The sequence below is a fragment of the Schistocerca nitens genome, chromosome 3 (genome assembly GCF_023898315.1).
Source record: "Schistocerca nitens isolate TAMUIC-IGC-003100 chromosome 3, iqSchNite1.1, whole genome shotgun sequence".
Classification (NCBI taxonomy): Eukaryota; Metazoa; Arthropoda; class Insecta; order Orthoptera; family Acrididae; genus Schistocerca; species Schistocerca nitens.
In genome coordinates this window covers 621,002,550-621,021,012 of record NC_064616.1, presented here as the reverse complement: position 1 = coordinate 621,021,012, position 18,463 = coordinate 621,002,550, and the positions used below count along the sequence as shown (strand labels likewise).

General features: G+C 37.6%; 1 protein-coding gene across 2 annotated transcripts in view; it reads right to left on the bottom strand.

Moving 5' to 3' along the window:
* Window positions 1-18,463, bottom strand: part of LOC126248561 (ras association domain-containing protein 8) — a 91,371-nt gene that overhangs the window by 34,935 nt on the left and 37,973 nt on the right. The window contains exons 4-5 of one of the 2 annotated variants that reach the window (XM_049949652.1): window positions 13,753-13,890; window positions 8,315-8,416 (exon numbers count right to left, since the gene is read on the bottom strand). In XM_049949652.1, the coding sequence (XP_049805609.1) occupies window positions 8,315-8,416; window positions 13,753-13,890 (240 nt within the window). Of the gene's footprint in view, window positions 1-8,299; window positions 8,417-13,752; window positions 13,891-18,463 lie in introns of both variants that reach the window. The other variant, XM_049949651.1, reaches the window with a different exon arrangement.

The window sequence follows — 18,463 nt, the reverse complement described above, 5'->3', positions numbered from 1 at the left end:
CCAGATAACTACTGAATGTATGGCTTAGGATCCTACAAAATTACTCGAAAACAAGGGGAATGCGTTATGAAATGACGCAAATACAATCAGAATAGTGTAACAAGATTGGGAGGGATGACCCAAAGAGACATGAGAAATATGGCATGGAAGAAGAAAAAGAAGAAGAAGAGATATATTCAAGGAATGTAAGAGTTCATTTACCACAAAATTCATTTGGAATCTGTTCAAGTAGCTGTACTTCAAAGCAGCAATTTGTGCTAACAATGCATCACTGAACAAAATTTAGCTGGGAGGAAGTTGTATTTCAAACAAATTTTATAGTGTTGCCAATATTTCAAACTGCAACAGTTATTGTGAAGCACTTTTTTATTAGAGAACTTAAAGAGTAATCCAGTAAGAAAATGGTTTGATGTACTAAACACTGACCAATAAAATTCAATATCACAATTCCCCAACAGTTGTGATGTTCAGATTTTTTCCTCCTTAAGAAGTTATTTGAGAAACCAATCTAAAAGGCAATCAACTAATACTGAATGTACAACTAAATATTTTCCAGCCTATTTTTTCTGTTCTATGCTAATAAGTTGCTCATCAACATCAATTCTGTTTGCAGATATACATTTGTTTTAACTGAAAACTGTGAAGCAGAAAATGTCTGACTGTAATATTAATACATTCAATAGTTTAGAAATGTGGCTCCAGCTATTGTTTCAAAGATGCATGTGGTATTGACAGTGTTATGTCAATCACAAGTGGCATGCCACCCGCATCTCCACAGAACACACATAATTTAAGTTTGCCAGCAGGCACCACCATGAGCCAATTATGTACAGGGCTCGCTATATTCTTATGGATGGCACTACAGATGCAACCAGAGTACGCTGTCTTTGCTTCTATGCACTACATGGGAATGTAACCACCCACGCATCTTTTTAAGACCCTGCACACCGAGCTATACCACCCAGATATTGAAAGACTCACAGTGAGACTACTATGACCACTGTAAAATGTTAATATTCAATGAACATGCAGAAATATTTCCTACACAATGTGAAACAGAAACAATCAGTAATACAAAAGATACACATAATTTTACTACGCTGTACATATAGTAAATAAATGTGTTGATGCTTTATTCATTTATTAAATGTTTGGAGTATTCAAGATTTGTCCAACCACTTCATACAAACTACGGACACAACAAACATTTATGATGAATACGAAGGGACATGATTAAACATCATCTGTCAACAAAAATCAATTACCTCTTCCAGGAGTGTCGAAAAATAATCAATTGTTTTTTTTCTCTCTATGTCTTAAAGTGTACTTAAGTTTAATAGAAAACGGCAACCACTCGAGAGCCATCACTCATTGGACTTATTCAGTTTCAGAGCCAACAAATACAAACATTACTGTTGAGCACAACAAGCCCAGCAGCCAATTACTACTGAAGAACAGAAATCCAGCTGACAGGTACTGCCTCCTCCTTCCTTCCATTCCTTTGATGCAAAACAGGAGGTAGTATGGACAGAATAGAAAATTCAACTGGAGCAGCACTTTACAGTCTACAAAATCTCACGCAACTCATAATATCCTTTCTTCTTTTTGTAGGTGGGAGTACAAATTGTGTGATGGTGTCGAAAAGTGTTCCCTCTAGTAGAATATCAAACCCTATCTTATAAGGAACTCGTAAGGGAAAACAGATAAATTTGAGTCACAGATCCACGTAGCTGCTGCTCATTTAAAATTTTTGCATAACCGTTGACAGAGTAATCAGTCTTATAAGTAATGGACACTGAACTCATGGGTATCACTAAGAATTTTAAATTTAACGGTGCTTGTGGAGCTTCATTTCAAGATGAAAAGTTCACAATGTAATGAAAAGTTTTACAATGTAATTATTCAGAACCTTGCTGACAAAAGGATACAGGCATCAATTTTAAAGCATCACAAGCAGTGGCATAATCAGTGCATGAGATGCCGAGCCAGATTTCTTGTAAGTTCATGTGCTTCGAAGTATTGGTTAAGTGTTATTTAACGCTTAATTGCAGACACTGCTTTTTCCGCCACACGGAATACCAACTCTGCTCCCCCCCCCCCCCTCCCCCCACAGATAGATCTGAACCCTTACCCTCTCATCCTGGCAATACTCATTGGAACCGTAGATACAAGTTCCAGAATCACAAAGCTACATGTACAGTGCAAAATTTTGCTCTCAACTCAGAACTGACCATCACATTCAGCGTAATAAATGCAACCGATTCAGTTATCTCTTCATAGATTTGGAATCAAACTGTATTATTTCAGACACAGGTGCTTCAGTCAATTAATTAATCAGAATACATACAAGCAATTTGGATACCCTAAGCTACAGAAATCACAACCGCACCTCACAGCTTACAATGGCGAATGTATCTCTAATCTCAGCAAGCAAAATATAAAAATGTTACTGCATTAGCACCTTCACATTAGTTCACTCTCTCTCTCTAGTCAATATATTTTTGGAATGGATACATTTGATTCTTTTGGTTTGAAAATTCAAGACAATGCACATGCTATCAATACTCAAGTTTCCCCTGCCTGCATTCAACAATTGTGAAAAATATGGACATTTGTTTGATTGCACATTGGGACAGATAAAGAATTTTCAAGTGCACATTATGCTACTGAAAGTTTATCATGCGAGTCCAGTACCTCAAGCTATTTGTGATTGAGTTGCTTCTAAACTTCACAAACTGGAACAAATCGGAGTTTTGAAACATGTTTCTGCATGCTAATGAGCACCTCTTTTAGTTATCACAAGAAAATCGAACAGCGAAAATCACACTTTGTGCAATAGTTAACACTCTGACACTTATTGATTCTTTCCCACTTCCACATATTGAGGAGCTTACAGATCAACTAGCAGGTGGAAAATTCTTTTCCGAAACTGATTAAGCCAATGCTTACCTTCAACCTCCACTGGATGAGGAAATGGTAAAAATTATGGTAATCATAAGCATGTCGGCTTGTATTAATACTGTGTCATACAAGCATTTGGAAGTGCATCTGCTCCTGCATTGTTTCAACACTTTCTTGAAGAAATGATGTCAAAAGTTCTGTCTCATTAAAATTATTTGGATGACATCACTGTGTCCGGACAAACATTGGAACAGTATCTCATAAATTTGGAGTATCTTATTAAGTTTTAACTGACACAGGACTCAACTGAAATCTACAGAAATATTCATTATTCAATACTGAAACTGAATATTTGGGACATCTTACTGACACCTATGGCATTCGTCCCGAAACTAAGCATTTAGAGACCATTCAGAGATTACCCTCTCCCAAAAATGAATGGGAATTACAAGCAGTTCTAGGAAAAACTTACTTATTACATTAAATTTATTCTGAACAAAGCACAAAATGTTGTTCCTTTGCATCACCTCTGGCATAAAAATGTTGCTTTTCAATGGACTGTGGAAAGAAAATGAAGGTTGAAAAATGCACTGCTCAGTCGCCCATGTCATATTCATTTCAGTCTGCAGAAACCGGTAATGCTTGCAGTTGATGCATCATCACATGGAATAGGGACAATTTCATCTCAAGATTGGAAACACTGAGTGTCTCATTGCATCTATGTCTAAGATGTTAAACATGGTACAAGTCAATTACAGTCAGCTGGAAAAGAAAGACTTAGCCACCATATATGGTGTCATAAAATATTGTAAATATTCGCATGGCAGAAATTTTTTTCTCATGACTGATCATAAGCCACTGACTGCTCTTTCTCATCCAGATGTGCCTGTTCATACAGCACAGAAGCTGCAACGTTGGTCATTAATTCTTTTGAATTATCAATATGAAATTCTTTATTACCCTATTGAGTAAAGTGTGCAAGGAAAGACACTGTCTCGCCTACCTGTGGGAAGTGATCCAGAATTCGATGCATCAGAAACAGATTGTCAGTGTGTCATACAACCTACTGAATAGGATGAATCATTACAATTGCTCAACGATGATGATGATGATGATGTCAACGGCGACAGGTTGGTGTGAGTATGTAACAGCAGTTTCTTTAGTGCCCATACGAAAATTTTAATTCACAGAGTTACAAAACTCCAACTACAATTAAAAGTACTAAAAATGCAGCAAAACTTGTATTTGCATACAGAAATATGAACATGAAATACTGTGTAAGGTCTGAAACTTAAAAGGAGGAAATAACCAGTGAAAAGAATCTGGTATAGAAAGGATGAGCCACCCAACCTGTAAAGCCACTGAAATTTGATTCTGCCCTCCCATCAAGATATAAAATGCACTCAGTTAACATGTAAAGAACAGTAATTTAATTTGTATGCCACAGGCATCACAAACTGTGGATCCTCTTGCCAAAGTAAAAAGCAATGCGTTAGAAGACAGCGCCCAATCCAGAAGCATGTCAGTGTCATTTCATCCAACCAGAGTGACTGGCATGAGGAACACCACAGCCAGACAGTTGGCATCACTGACAGCCACTACTCCTTCCACAATTGCACGGATCCCCAACTCGCCAGCAAATTGAGCCTGTACAGAAATGGCACATTGTGTAACGTCACACTCCCTGCAAGCCTCCTTGGCAGCTTTGCTTGTTCATTTCCCCAAGTTCCCAAATGCCCTTGTACTCAGTGGAATAAGATCTGCCTCTCTCACCACTGTAGGACATATAGTTGGTCATGGATTTACTGGGAAATTTTCTCTGCTGGGAGTATTGCTGCAGCAGTTGTAGGGCACTACGAGAATTGAAGCAGATGGGAAAATGTTTGCCCCAAAGATGCCTCATGTGCTCCAGTGTCTTCAAGGTCGCAAAAAGTTCAGTAGTAAATACAGTAAGAGAATAGTTACAGGGAAGGCAAATCTTAAAGACAACATTGGGAAATACTACTGAACAACCAAGAGAGTCCCCTTGTTTGGAGCTGTCAGTGTACACAACTTTAAAACTGTGATGCCTATCTAAAATGTCAAAAAACAGAGATTGAAACATAAAATCTGGATTGCAATCTTTCTTAAAATGCATCATGTCTAAAATAATTTTGGGCTTCCGTAGGAGCTAAGGTGGAGATCTGCTCTGACCTTGGTGTAAAACACTAAAACCAGCCACACCCATCTCTAAAAGGCAATCCTTCACATGAATCCCATAGGGACTCATTGCTCAGTGTAGAGTATGAATTAGCCTTTCCATTGGTGGCCAAGCAATGGTATGATACACAGATGCGTATCAAATAGACAGCTTCTTACAGGTCCACTGCACCATGAGAAGCCATCACCTAATGTGAAGCGGCAGCTCACACTATCCTCAGCACAAATGCTCAGAATGGGACTGGTCTGAAAGGCTGCAGTGGGCTGCTGAGTTCCTGCATGCCCATGCACAGTGCACCTGTAATCAAGCTGAGATCACACTGAAGGCCCTATAAAACAATTGCTGCAGTACTATATTCAGATGGGTTGGCCTTGAAATCCAAAATCAATTTCAGATGCATTAGTGCTAAAATATCATGCTCAATGGAACAAAGTTTCTCTTCAAACTGGTGTGATTTTACTTCATACTTCTAATGAACAAACTCTATTCATGATTCCCGCAACATTACAGCAAAATGTTTTCCAATTTTTACAAAGAGGACATGAGGGAATCACTAAATCTAAGCTTTGTATGTCGCACTGTCTTGATACGATGAATGAATAGATTACTGCCCACTGCATAGACAACCAAGCAGAGCCGCATCAAAAATTTTACAATTAACCCCATTAGATGGTCCTTGGTGAAACATTCATATTGGTTTTAGTAGTCTTTTATGGAACACATTACGAGTACATTGTCAATGCATCCAGTAGATACCTATTTGTCATTCCAACAAACTTCAGGACTAGTGCTAGCACAATCAAAGGTACTTGTTTCTGTCTTTTGTTTAGAAGGCTTGCCACAAACTATTGTTTCGGACAATGGTTTGCAGTTTTCCTTATTGTAATTTCAACAAATTTTGCTGGTAAAATAGGATCAACATGTCTGAACAGTTCCAGTCTCTCCTCAATAGGATGGTGAAGCTGAACATTTTATTCACACTTTCAAGGCTCAAACATCCAAACTTCATGATTTACACTTGAGAGAAAATGCTTTTTTAATGTTTCTTAGTACCTTTTGCACTCTGTCTTTTCATGATGCCTCAGCAGAAAAATTGTTAAAATGTCACCATCACCGTACTTTTGTCGCATGTATTCCACCCTAGACACCTTGTTTCAAATTCTAACTTTCCAATGAAGTTCAACATGAAGGACAAAGTTTTGAGCTCACTATACTGTTCACAGCAAAACAGGCACCCATCAGTGGCATGAAAACCAACTTTGTTTTGTGATTATTGTTATCCTGCCATATAATATCATTTTTCAGAAACATTGGAAACAACTCTGAGCAGCCTTTGCCATTGCCTGATCCTGGACATATGAGTAAGCAGCCAACTCTGCCATAGAGGTAGCCTGACTGCCTAGGCAGCTGCTAATGCAGCTACTAATCTGTTGTCTTTCACAGCGACATCAGTTACTGACATCAGTCAGCCTCACAGCCTTCAGCATCCTTAGCAGTGCCACTGCTGCACCCACCTGTGCTGTTGGTTGTATGTCCTACCCCCAATTGTTTGGCACATGTTCCCAATGGTTTTCAAGGTGAAATGTTGGAACACAGGTCGGTTGGCATCATCTGCCACTGCACCACATCCAACTCCGTCAGCTGTACCATGGCACAGAGCTCCCAACATCGTCACATGTGAAGACGGTGTCTTTTTTTTTTTTTTTTTGATTGGGGAAGGGGTGCTTGAGAGGGAGGGAGGGAGGAGGAATGTAGTATTGATGGTGTCTATGTCAATTGCAGATGGCACACCACGTGCCAACCACATCTCCTTAGAAGACATGTCATTTAAACACACTGTCAGCATGTGCCACCACAAGCCCTGCTGTCAGCAGAGCTCGCCATATTCTTATGGAGGGTACTATGAATGCCACCATAGTATGGAGTCTTTGCTTCCACTCAATGCACGCAAATGCACCCATCATTGCTCCCACTTGTTATATGCAAATGCATCTAACTGCACTACTTTTTAAGATGCGGTCCAGATCTTGGAACACTTGCAGTGAGGCAATTATGAAAATAGAATGATGTCACCATACTTCCTGGGCAGTGTGGAACAGAAGCAAGCAGTTATACAAAAGACATGTACAATTTTATTACGCTGTACACAATGTAAATATGTGTGTTGATGTTTTATTCATTTATTGTATGTTTGGTATGTTCATGGTTGGCCCAACCACATTGTACAAATTATAGACATGATAATGCATACGGTACAATTTAAGACACAACAGTCAAAATGCCAGGAAATTAAAATAAATCTTAAAAATGACATAGCAGAAGCCGAATGTGGCAAATTTCTAGAACTAAATGAAGGTACAATTTAGAACTAGAATACTGAGTACCTTTCAAGCAAATTATGTAGCTTTGCATTTGCAAAGCAAATATTGTCCAGTGCACAGAAAATTGCATATCACACTTATTTTGAATCAGTAATTAGGCATGGCATTGTTTTTTGGAGAAGCTCTAGTTATATGTAAAGTATACTGAAGAGACGGAAAAAAGTCATCAGAAATGCGCATACTGCGGATCGAGGAAACCATGTCACCCATTATTTAAAAATGTTAAGTTTAACAGTCCCCACCTCACACATCTATGAGATGACAAACTTCTAAAACAGGTAACTAGAATTATTTCTGGAAAATTATTTAGATCATTTACATAGTACAATAAATTAAGATAATTTTATGTGTTTGCTCACCGATTGGAATTATATACTTAGAGATTGCTAAATAGATAGAACTGAAAAATCTTCAAGAGGCTAAAAGATAAAACATTCCGAACACAAAGTTAGGTCTACCGAAAAATATAAAAGCTGCATGATTCATTCCCACAGAAATGTTCCTATTTGGTGGAAGGGTTCTTGAATGATTAACCGATAATCTAAGCAGGATGACACTGATCGTTATTATGGAACTACAACTGTTCATTCTCAGGGGAAAAAATTGTTAACTTTAGACTGCTGTACCATCTCAGCAGATACAATTTTATATCAGTGAATTATATTATTAATTTTGGCGAGTCTCCTATATCTTTATCACATGACTAACAAGCGTATTTTATGAGAAGAATAAATCACTATTGACTAATATTCAAATTAAAATACGTAACCCACAAATTCCACCATTTGAAGATAACAATATTCAGTTCATTACTCACTTGTTCTTCACTTACGCGAGCTGCTGCTTCATATCTTGCTATTTCCTGTGAAAGGAACTCCATCTGTTGTTGGTGTTCTCGTGTTTTACCTTCCCAAAATGATATTTCAGCATCATACTAAATGTAAGAAAGAAAAAAAAATGAAAATAAGTTACCCAAGAGCCTTACACCAAAAACATTAATAAGGTAAATATGTAAATATTCATGCAGTAAATTCATCTCAAGAGTTGCTTGTCCACATTTCAAGCAGATCAATCAGTCAAGACTGCAAATTACACAATCTAATCAAGCAATACTTGAGTCATATAATGAAACTTTTACTAACTGCTACAAGGAATCAAAATGTATGAGTAATTTATAAAGGTAGTGATGTGTTATGATCTTCAGTCTGAAGACTGATTTGATGCAGTTCTCCACACTAGTCTATCTTGTGCAAGCTCCATCTCTGCAGATTACTGTAACCTACATTGATTTGAACCTGCTTATTGTATTTAAGCATTGGTCTTCCTCTACAGCTTTTACCCTCCACATTTCCCACCATTAATAAATTGACAATTTCTTGATGCCTCAGGATGTGTCCTGCCAACCACTACATTGTTTTAGTCAGTTTGTGCATGCAGTTTCATTTTCTGCTAATTCAATTCAGAATTTCCTCATTAGTTATTCAAGTTACCCATCTACTCTTCAACATTCTTCTGCTGCACCACATTTTAAAAGTTTTTATCCCCACCCTGTCTGCAGTGTTTGTTATAAATGTTTCAATTCTGTACAAGGCTACGGTCAGCAAAGACTTCCTAATACTTAAATTTATATTCAGTGTTAACAAATTTCTCTTTTTCAGAAGTGTTTTCTTGCTAATGCTAGCCTGCATTTTACATCCTCTCTACCTCAGCCATCATCAGTTACTGCACAAATAGTTAAACATATTTACTATTTTTAATGTCTCATTTCTTAATCTATTTCTTATGACATCACTCATTTTAATTCAGCACCACTCCACTACCATTCTCTTACTTTTATTGATGTTCATCGTATAACCTCTTTTGAAGACACTATCCATTTATTTCAACAGTTATTCTGAGTCCTTTGTCATACCTATTACAATTCAGCAGCAAACCTCGGAGTTATTATTTCTTTTCTCTGAACTTCAAATCATTTTCCAAATTTTTCCTTGGTTTCCTTTACTGCTTGCTCAATATACACATCATATAACATTGGTGATAGGTTACAGCCCCGCCTCACTCCCTTCTCAACTAGTGGTTCCCTTTCCATGTCCTTCCACTTTTATAACTACTGTCTGGTTTCCATACAAGTTGTAAATAACTTTTTGCTTCCTATATTTTATCCCTGGTACCTTCAGAATTTCATAAAGTGTATTCCAGTCGAAACTGCCATAAGCTTTTGCTAAATCTACAAATATTATAAATGTAGGTTTAAGTTCTTCAATCTATTTTCTAACATACGTTTAGGGTCAGTATTGCCTAGAGTTTTCCTGCATTTCTTCGGAACCCAAACTGATCTTCCCTGAAGTTTGCAGATTTTCCACTTTTCTGTAAATAATTTGAGTCAGTATTTTGTAAACAGACTTAGTCAACTTACAGTTTGGTAATATTCACACCTGTCAGTACCTGCATGTTTTTTGGAATTGGGATGACTACATTCTTGAAATTGGAGATTATTTCACCCGTCTCACATATTTTACACACCAGGTGGAACAGTTTCTGTGTTAGTAGACCATCTTCAGACCAGAAGGTGACACCCCTGGTGACCCATATACATGATGAGCAGAGCTGTGGTATACACCGGGAGGCACTAGTCATCAGCAGTTGATGACTGGTAGATGATGAGCAGAGCTGTAGTATACACTGGGAGGCGCCAGTCATCAGCTGACAACTGGTGCCTCCCGACATATACTACAGCTCTGCTTATAGTCTACATGGGTCACCAATTGTGTCATCCTCTGGTCTGAAGATGGTCTACTAAGACTGAAATCGGTCACTGGTAATGAAATAAATCATTAATTGTGATAATTTTCATTAAAATAAGATACAGATTGCTGTTGTTCCTAACATACTTTTGAAAGTTTTATCACAGTTGACTCTCCCAAGGATATCAGTCTGCAGCTAATGGTCTCGCGGTCTTGTTCTTGCTTCCTGAGCACGGGGTCCCAGGTTCAATTCCCGGTGGGGTCAGGGATTTTCACCTGCCTCAAAATGACTGGGTGTTTGTGTTGTCCACATCATTTCATCATCATTCATGAAACTGACGAGATTGGACTGAGCAAAGGTTGGGAATTTGTAAGGGCACTGATAACCACACAGTTGAGGGCCCCACAAACCGAGCATCATCATCATCATCATCATCATCATCATCATCATCATCCCAGGGATATCGGTAATACTGTGTGAATGTCATTTAGGCCAAGGTCCTTGTTTCAACATAGGTCTTGATATAATGCAGAAATTCATTCATATACCATTCAGAATTACTAAGCTACACTACTAATTGTTTACTGTGTCCAATTTCAGAACGAAAATAGTTGGATACGCGTACAAAGGAGGGGAAGAACACTGTAGTAAATTTCTGCAGGTAAGATGTTTTTGTTAAACATGTATTTAAAAAATAATAAATGTCCAAATATGAGAATCATTCATTACTTTAAACAATGCAGAATTGGGAGGCAATGTTCACCTCACCTCAGGATTTAGAACGCATGACAGGACGTTGAGTCTATAGCAGGGGTTATCACACTGTGTTCTATGGGAAGTGAATATGTCCTCCACAAAAAACTATTAAAAGGGCATTTCTTCTTGTTAAAATAAAATATTGTAATTTCTGTTTTACAGTAATGAGTTAAATTTAAGTAATCACTGGATAAAACAAGTTTTTTTTCTCATTTTTAAAAGTTTATAATTTTATTAACCTTCATAATAAGCAAGGTGTTCCATCAAAGTGCCAGGATTCTCAAAGTGTTTCATCTGAGGAAAGGTTTGGGAACCATGGCCTACAGCGAAATCAGGCAGGAGACACGACAGGTGGAGAGCACGGCAAGAGAAAACCTACATGCAACTGTATACCACAATACATTTTCAGTAGGTTGTTTGACTGTATTAGCATACAACATGAATTATCAAGGGTTTAATTTATGGAAACCATAGTGCAACATGGATACCTGAAAATTAGACTGATTAGTGACAGTGCCCAATGTAGTAAAATTTCTTTAAGTATGTGTGAATAATGGACAATATGTGTGTAACATGATAGTTTGTAAACACACTATAACATTGCTGTCCACCTTAGAATTTCTCGTCGCCATTCTCGAGATGGCGGAGACTGATTGTTAGTGAGCCACGTGTGATCTTTTGCATTGTCTAGGCAAACCGGGACATAAAAAAAAAAAAAGATGCCAGAGCTCTTGTGAATTGTGTAGCCCAGAAGCATATCGTGGAATGAAATTTCAATTTATTTGACAGGTGTTACTCCACTGCAATTTAGTGATATTCACTGAAGGATGGTTATCAGCTACAGTTGCAATATTTTGTTTTAATGGGCCTGACTGGCTCAAATCTTCAGGCCATTACAGAGTGCAAATAATAGGCTTCATCACTAATAATAAGACTAATGCTTACAATTGATGGATGTCTATTTCACTATGTGCATCTTGTATTTAGGCTTATGAAATAGGCCTAGATGTATATCATGTCCAGTAAAACAAATCATTGCAATTGGACATGTTTCCTTCTTTTGAACTTCTAAAGCAGCAAACAGTGTGATATTAATTAGAGCCAAGATTATAAATTATTTTCAATGGGATAGTCTGCTCATGGCACACATATTTATTTTATGGATAACAGTGACTGAATGGCAGGGTGCTACAGTGACACAAATGCTTCTGTAAAGTAGTGGGTACTGATAACGGCGTCTCAATGCAGTTGCTTAATTACGTGCACAAGTAAAGTAGGTCAATATCACAGTATTTCTGATTTTTTAATTCCTGAAACAAGACCTTTTAATTTTACTCTTGTAAAAGGAAAAAATGGTATTGTAAGCAACTGAACTAAAAGGGATAGATAATCTATGGATAGTACATCTGTGGTATCTAACAGCTAACTATGCCACTGTATAACACCGAACATTGTTTGCTCTTCGAGCTGAATAGCTGGGAATAATAACCAGACTAGAAGGGAAAATGGATTTATATGTATTGGAACAAAATCTACTGAACAATATGAATTTCAAACTATAGTGGACAATTACAGACGATAAACTTTTCCAGTACTATAGAAAGAAAATTATGTAGAACTGTTTCTCTTATTTTAAACTAAGTGATGTACAGGGAGTAAACATATAACCAACTATAGCATCCTCCCTGGGATTCAGCAGTTCACAACACAGACGTATATTGTGAGCTGCTGCTGCCCCTCAAGGCCACTGGCGATACCCCCACAGAGATGCTGTGTAAACAGTACAACCTCAAACATAAAGCACACCATGTCTGTTATCGACCACATCTCTCACAGCTGCCATGGTAATTCGTGGTACCAGCTCCACCACTAGAGGCACCAAAATTAATGCTGCCATTGCAGGCACCGATTATCCTTTCAGTGATCATATGCCTGCCTCTCTCACAGAAGTATTCTTCTGCCATGTGGCTTTAAAGGTCTAAGGATCCAAATGTCCTGATATTACTTCATTCAGAAATCACCAACAGAGCTGAATAGGTGAAGGTGGATCAGGATACTTTAACTCATTTACAACAGAAAATTTCTACACATACCAATAATATAGACCCTCTCTGATAATGTTCTGATAAAACCCATTTTTAGCGACTGGTGACATCTAATAGGCATAGAAATTTTTCCATATCTTCCTACAGGTTATTTTTCACTTCAACAATGTTTTGCAGTGTTCTAACTCAAGTCAGCTGATTTTCTAATTATTTCTTTGCTGTTTAGATTACATTGTCACAACATGTAGAAAACATTTTTCAAGTCAGTTTTATTTTACGCACTGTACTTCTTGGGAACTGCAGATGTTTCACATCTAATGATGATATAGCATTTGTGAGAATGTTACAGATTATTAAAAGGGTAAGATTTGTATTAAAATTAATGTGTTATGCTTTAGATGTTTTTACATCTCCCATACTATTGTGCATCAAATCCCAAGGCTGCACTTCTTATACCTGTTACAGAAGTAATAAAATTATCATCAATCCAATTTTTTTTAGTTACAGTTGTCAACAAATCCAACAAACATGTGTAAATCTAGTGTTTAAAATATAAGATCATTGTAGACAGATTACAAATTTGGTTGAATAAGGATGGGAGATACAACTGGCAATGTGCTTCTAGCCTAAAAGCAATAATTTCACTACAAACATAAAAAGACATATTTAAGCAATACCAATATTTTAAAGGCTGGAATACTATAAATTCCAATGAACTGCATACCTTTGCAATTTCTGCCTGCTGGGCAGCAAGTTTTTCTCTCTGGTAATTGACAAGCCTCATCAGATCTCTGTACTGGGCATTGTAAAGAACAGACTCTTGATGGCAATCGCCATTCCCCTCCACAGACTGCTGAAAATCCTACAAATACATTTACACATCACTACAATATAAATAAAAATGTATCACGATTTTAGACTAAATACAAAGCCTGACATCGTATTTATGTACAATTTAAACCATTATGTAACTTAATTATAACCAAAGAATCAGGCCTTAAGGGAAGGTTTAGTTGCGATGTACCTGAGCTAGGAAATTACATTCACCTGATCACATTGAAACCTTAATTAGAGCAAATACAAGACTGAAATACAATTACAATGATGCCAGGTTCACAAGAAAGAATAGATACCAATCAATATAATTATCTACATTGGAGAAGTAGAGAAAAATAACAACTTAAAATTGTATGACATAACTGAAATGTAATTACAGTGAACTTTAACAATAACAACTGACATGAACATTAGTTTACAGAACAGGCAACCAGAAGCACAAGAAGCAAAATCACTTTTAGTAAGGGTGGTAATGGAGGAAACAATTAGAAACAAGTTATTGCAAACAGAATTGACACAAATCAGAGAATCAAAGGAATCATACAACTGGAAAAATTGATTTCAGAGTGAAAAAGTAGAAAAGATGGTAGAACTCTTGATAAATGGAAATTGAGATGCAAGGCAGACAATTGCTCACGTGTACTAGTTGGCAACAACAAAATAAGACAAGTTATCATTCTAATAAGTGCAGATTATCACCTGAATGGTTTACTGTACATGTCAAAAAACTAGTAAATGATGTCAAAAGTCCAGTAAGTGAATGACAAAGATGAAACAAGACCTAGCAGAACTATGAAACAGAATGAATTTAATTTTTAGGGAATAATCTGGCTGCAGTACAAATAAAACAAATGCTCAAGTACTGAGAGTAATAAAGTATTAAACAAAAACTTGATAATTATACTGTAGCAGCAAAGATTAAATTCTCTTTGGGTACCAAAATTACATAGAGTGGTCAAAACAAAACTTACATTTACATAAAATACGCACTGGGTGTAGCAGGAAAATTTACAGGGTGACAATTATTCAACTATATGAAATAAACTTACTTCTGAACGGTTTGAGTTCAGATGTTCAAACTGTATGATTGGCTGTGGGGTATGATGGGAATTAGTATGCACATGGTACGGTTTGGTTTAGCAATGAAGCCTGCTTTCATTTGGATGGGTTTGTCAATAAGCGAAATTGGCACATTTGGGGGACTGAGTATCAGCATTTCGCAATCGATAAGTCTCTTCACCCTCAGTGGGTGACTGTGTGATGTGCACTGTCCTGTCACAGAATAATAGGTGTGATGTTCCTTGATGGCACGGTGACTACCGAATGGTACGTGAAGGCTCTGGGAGATGATTTCACCCCCATTATATAAAGTGACCCTGATTTCGACAAGATGTGGCTCATGCAAGATGGAGCTTTTTTTTGTTTTGGTTTTTAGGGCGCAAAACTGCTATGGTCATTAGCGCCCGAAGATGGAGCTTGATCCCATCAAAGCAGAAGAGTGATGTCCTGGAGGAGCACTTTGGGGGGGACCACATTCTGGCTTTGGGGTACCCAGAGCCTCCATTGACCGCCATATTATCCGGATCTGAACACATGCGACTCCATGGGGATATATTAAAGACAATGTGTGCAGCAACAACTTCAAAACCATTGCTGACCCGAAAACAGCCATTCAGGAAGTCATCGATGTCATCAATGTTCCTACACTTCAGCTGGTCATGCAGAATTTCGCTATTCGTTTGCATCACATTGTTGTCAATTAAGGCAGGCATATCGAACATGTCATAACCTAAATCAGAATATCTGTAATGACATTTATATGTTGAATAATATGTGTACATGCCTTAGTTTGTAACTAACTTACATTTATATAGTTCAATAATTGTCACACTGTGTGTGTGTCTATATATATATATATATATATTTTATGTGACTTACCGAACGAAAGCGCTGGCAGGTCGATAGACACACAAACAAACACAAACACACACACAAAATTCAAGCTTTCGCAACAAACTGTTGCCTCATCAGGAAAGAGGGGAAGGAGAGGGAAAGACGAAAGGATGTGGGTTTTAAGGGAGAGGGTAAGGAGTCATTCCAATCCCGGGAGCGGAAAGACTTACCTTAGGGGGAAAAAAGGACAGGTATACACTCGCACACACACACACATATCCATCCACACATATACAGACACAAGCAGACATATTTAAAGACCTTTAAATATGTCTGCTTGTGTCTGTATATGTGTGGATGGATGTATGTGTGTGTGTGTGTGTGTGTGTGTGTGTGTGTGTGTGTGCGAGTGTATACCTGTCCTTTTTTCCCCCTAAGGTAAGTCTTTCTGTATATGTGTGGATGGATATGTGTGTGTGTGTGTGTGTGTGTGTGTGTGTGCGCGAGTGTATACCCGTCCTTTTTTCCCCCTAAGGTAAGTCTTTCCGCTCCCGGGATTGGAATGACTCCTTACCCTCTCCCTTAAAACCCACATCCTTTCGTCTTTCCCTCTCCTTCCCTCTTTCCTGATGAGGCAACAGTTTGTTGCGAAAGCTTGAATTTTGTGTGTATGTTTGTGTTTGTTTGTGTGTCTGTCGACCTGCCAGCACTTTCATTTGGTAAGTCACATCATCTATGTTTTTAGATATATTTTTCCTATGTGGAATGTTTCCCTTTATTATAACCATATCATTAATTTGAACCCAACAATTACGTTTGTTATTGTCGCTGTTGCATTTCGAAATCTTTCCTGTCGTCTTATTTTCTCTTTATTTTCTCTTTCTGTTTTTACCAGTAGTCTCACTTTGTATTCACCTTCCCCTTTTTACCGTAATACAATTTTATCCCGCCTATATATACTCAATAATACGTAACCCACTTCCAAACCATAACCAAAAAAATTTTTATTTTCCGCTTTCAACACTACCGCTGCTATAAAATCAACCGTTTCTAGTTCAATATCAGCTGCTTTCACGTATTAAACAACCATTTCGACTAGTTCTAATAACTTTCACTTTATTTCCACTTCCGTTTTTCGCACATCACTGATCATTTTTAGCCGCTCCCCACAGGTTTTAACGTCATTATTACAATTGTTAGCCCCATTTTCGTAATCTTTCACCACAACACCACTCCTTTAATACATTTACACGTTTTTTCGAAATTTTCCCGAATTTCTCCGCCCTTTAACGTGTTTTAGCGGCAAGACAACCACCTAACCTTCATGCACATCGCTGTCTACCAACCCAAGTTCACCACAGGATCAACTTAACCAACACTTTTTCGCCTTTTTTCATACCAGATCTCCAGTTACTTTCTAGTTCACCCTTATCTCTCCCCATATATTTTTATCTTTCATTTTCATTTCAACCTCATGTTACACTTTCCACCTTCTAATACCATGTCACCCTCACAACACCCCCACAACGACCCCATTAAGTTTTATTTACATTCCCTCCGCAAACATGCCTTCACCCTAGCCAGATTACGCTCGCATATTTTATTTTCTGTATATGTGTGGATGGATATGTGTGTGTGTGCGCGCGCGAGTGTATACCCGTCCTTTTTTCCCCCTAAGGTAAGTCTTTCCGCTCCCGGGATTGGAATGACTCCTTACCCTCTCCCTTAAAACCCACATCCTTTCGTCTTTCCCTCTCCTTCCCTCTTTCCTGATGAGGCAACAGTTTGTTGCGAAAGCTTGAATTTTGTGTGTAAGTTTGTGTTTGTTTGTGTGTCTGTCGACCTGCCAGCACTTTCATTTGGTAAGTCACATCATCTATGTTTTTAGATATATTTTTCCTACGTGGAATGTTTCCCTTTATTATAAGAGTTATACTACGAAGTTTACAAAATCATGAAATTTTTATATACAAGAATTTGTAAACAAAATGAAGAGCTGCACAACAAACAATTATTATTTTTAATATTTCTCTATGTCTATATCCATATTCCGCAAACCACTGTAAAGTCTATGACACAGGGTACTTCCCACAGCATCACATATTAGGTTTTCTTCTCATTTCACTTGTGTAAGGAGTGTGGGAAAACTGACTGCTTAAATTTCTCTGTGTATGTAATCTTGTCTTTGTGGTCCCTTCAGGAACAATACATAGAGGGTTGTAGTATGTTTCTAGATTGTAAGTAGGCCTTCAATGCATAGTTGACATCTATCTTCAAGCAGCTACCAGTTCAGTTTTATCAGCATTTCTGTAATGGTCTACCATGGCTCAATATATCCCTTATTAGTCGTATCTAGTATTGGTCCCATACATTGGAGCAATATTCTTAGATGGGAGGCCCAAGTAATTTGTAAGCAGTATCCTTCGTAGACTGACTGTATTCTCTCAATATCCTGACCCCGACAATGAACCAAAGTCTGCAACCTGCCTTACCTATGAGTCTACATGACTGCATCATCTGCAAAAAGTATAAGTTTAGTATTGATATCGTCTGCAAAGTCACTAATATACAAGATAAACAGCAAGTGCCTGAAAACACTTTCCAGGGGCACTAACGATTTCATAATCCTACAAATTGTTATACCCAAGTATTTGTACAAACTGACTTACTCTAATTGTGAATAACTGATAATGTATCAAAAGTCA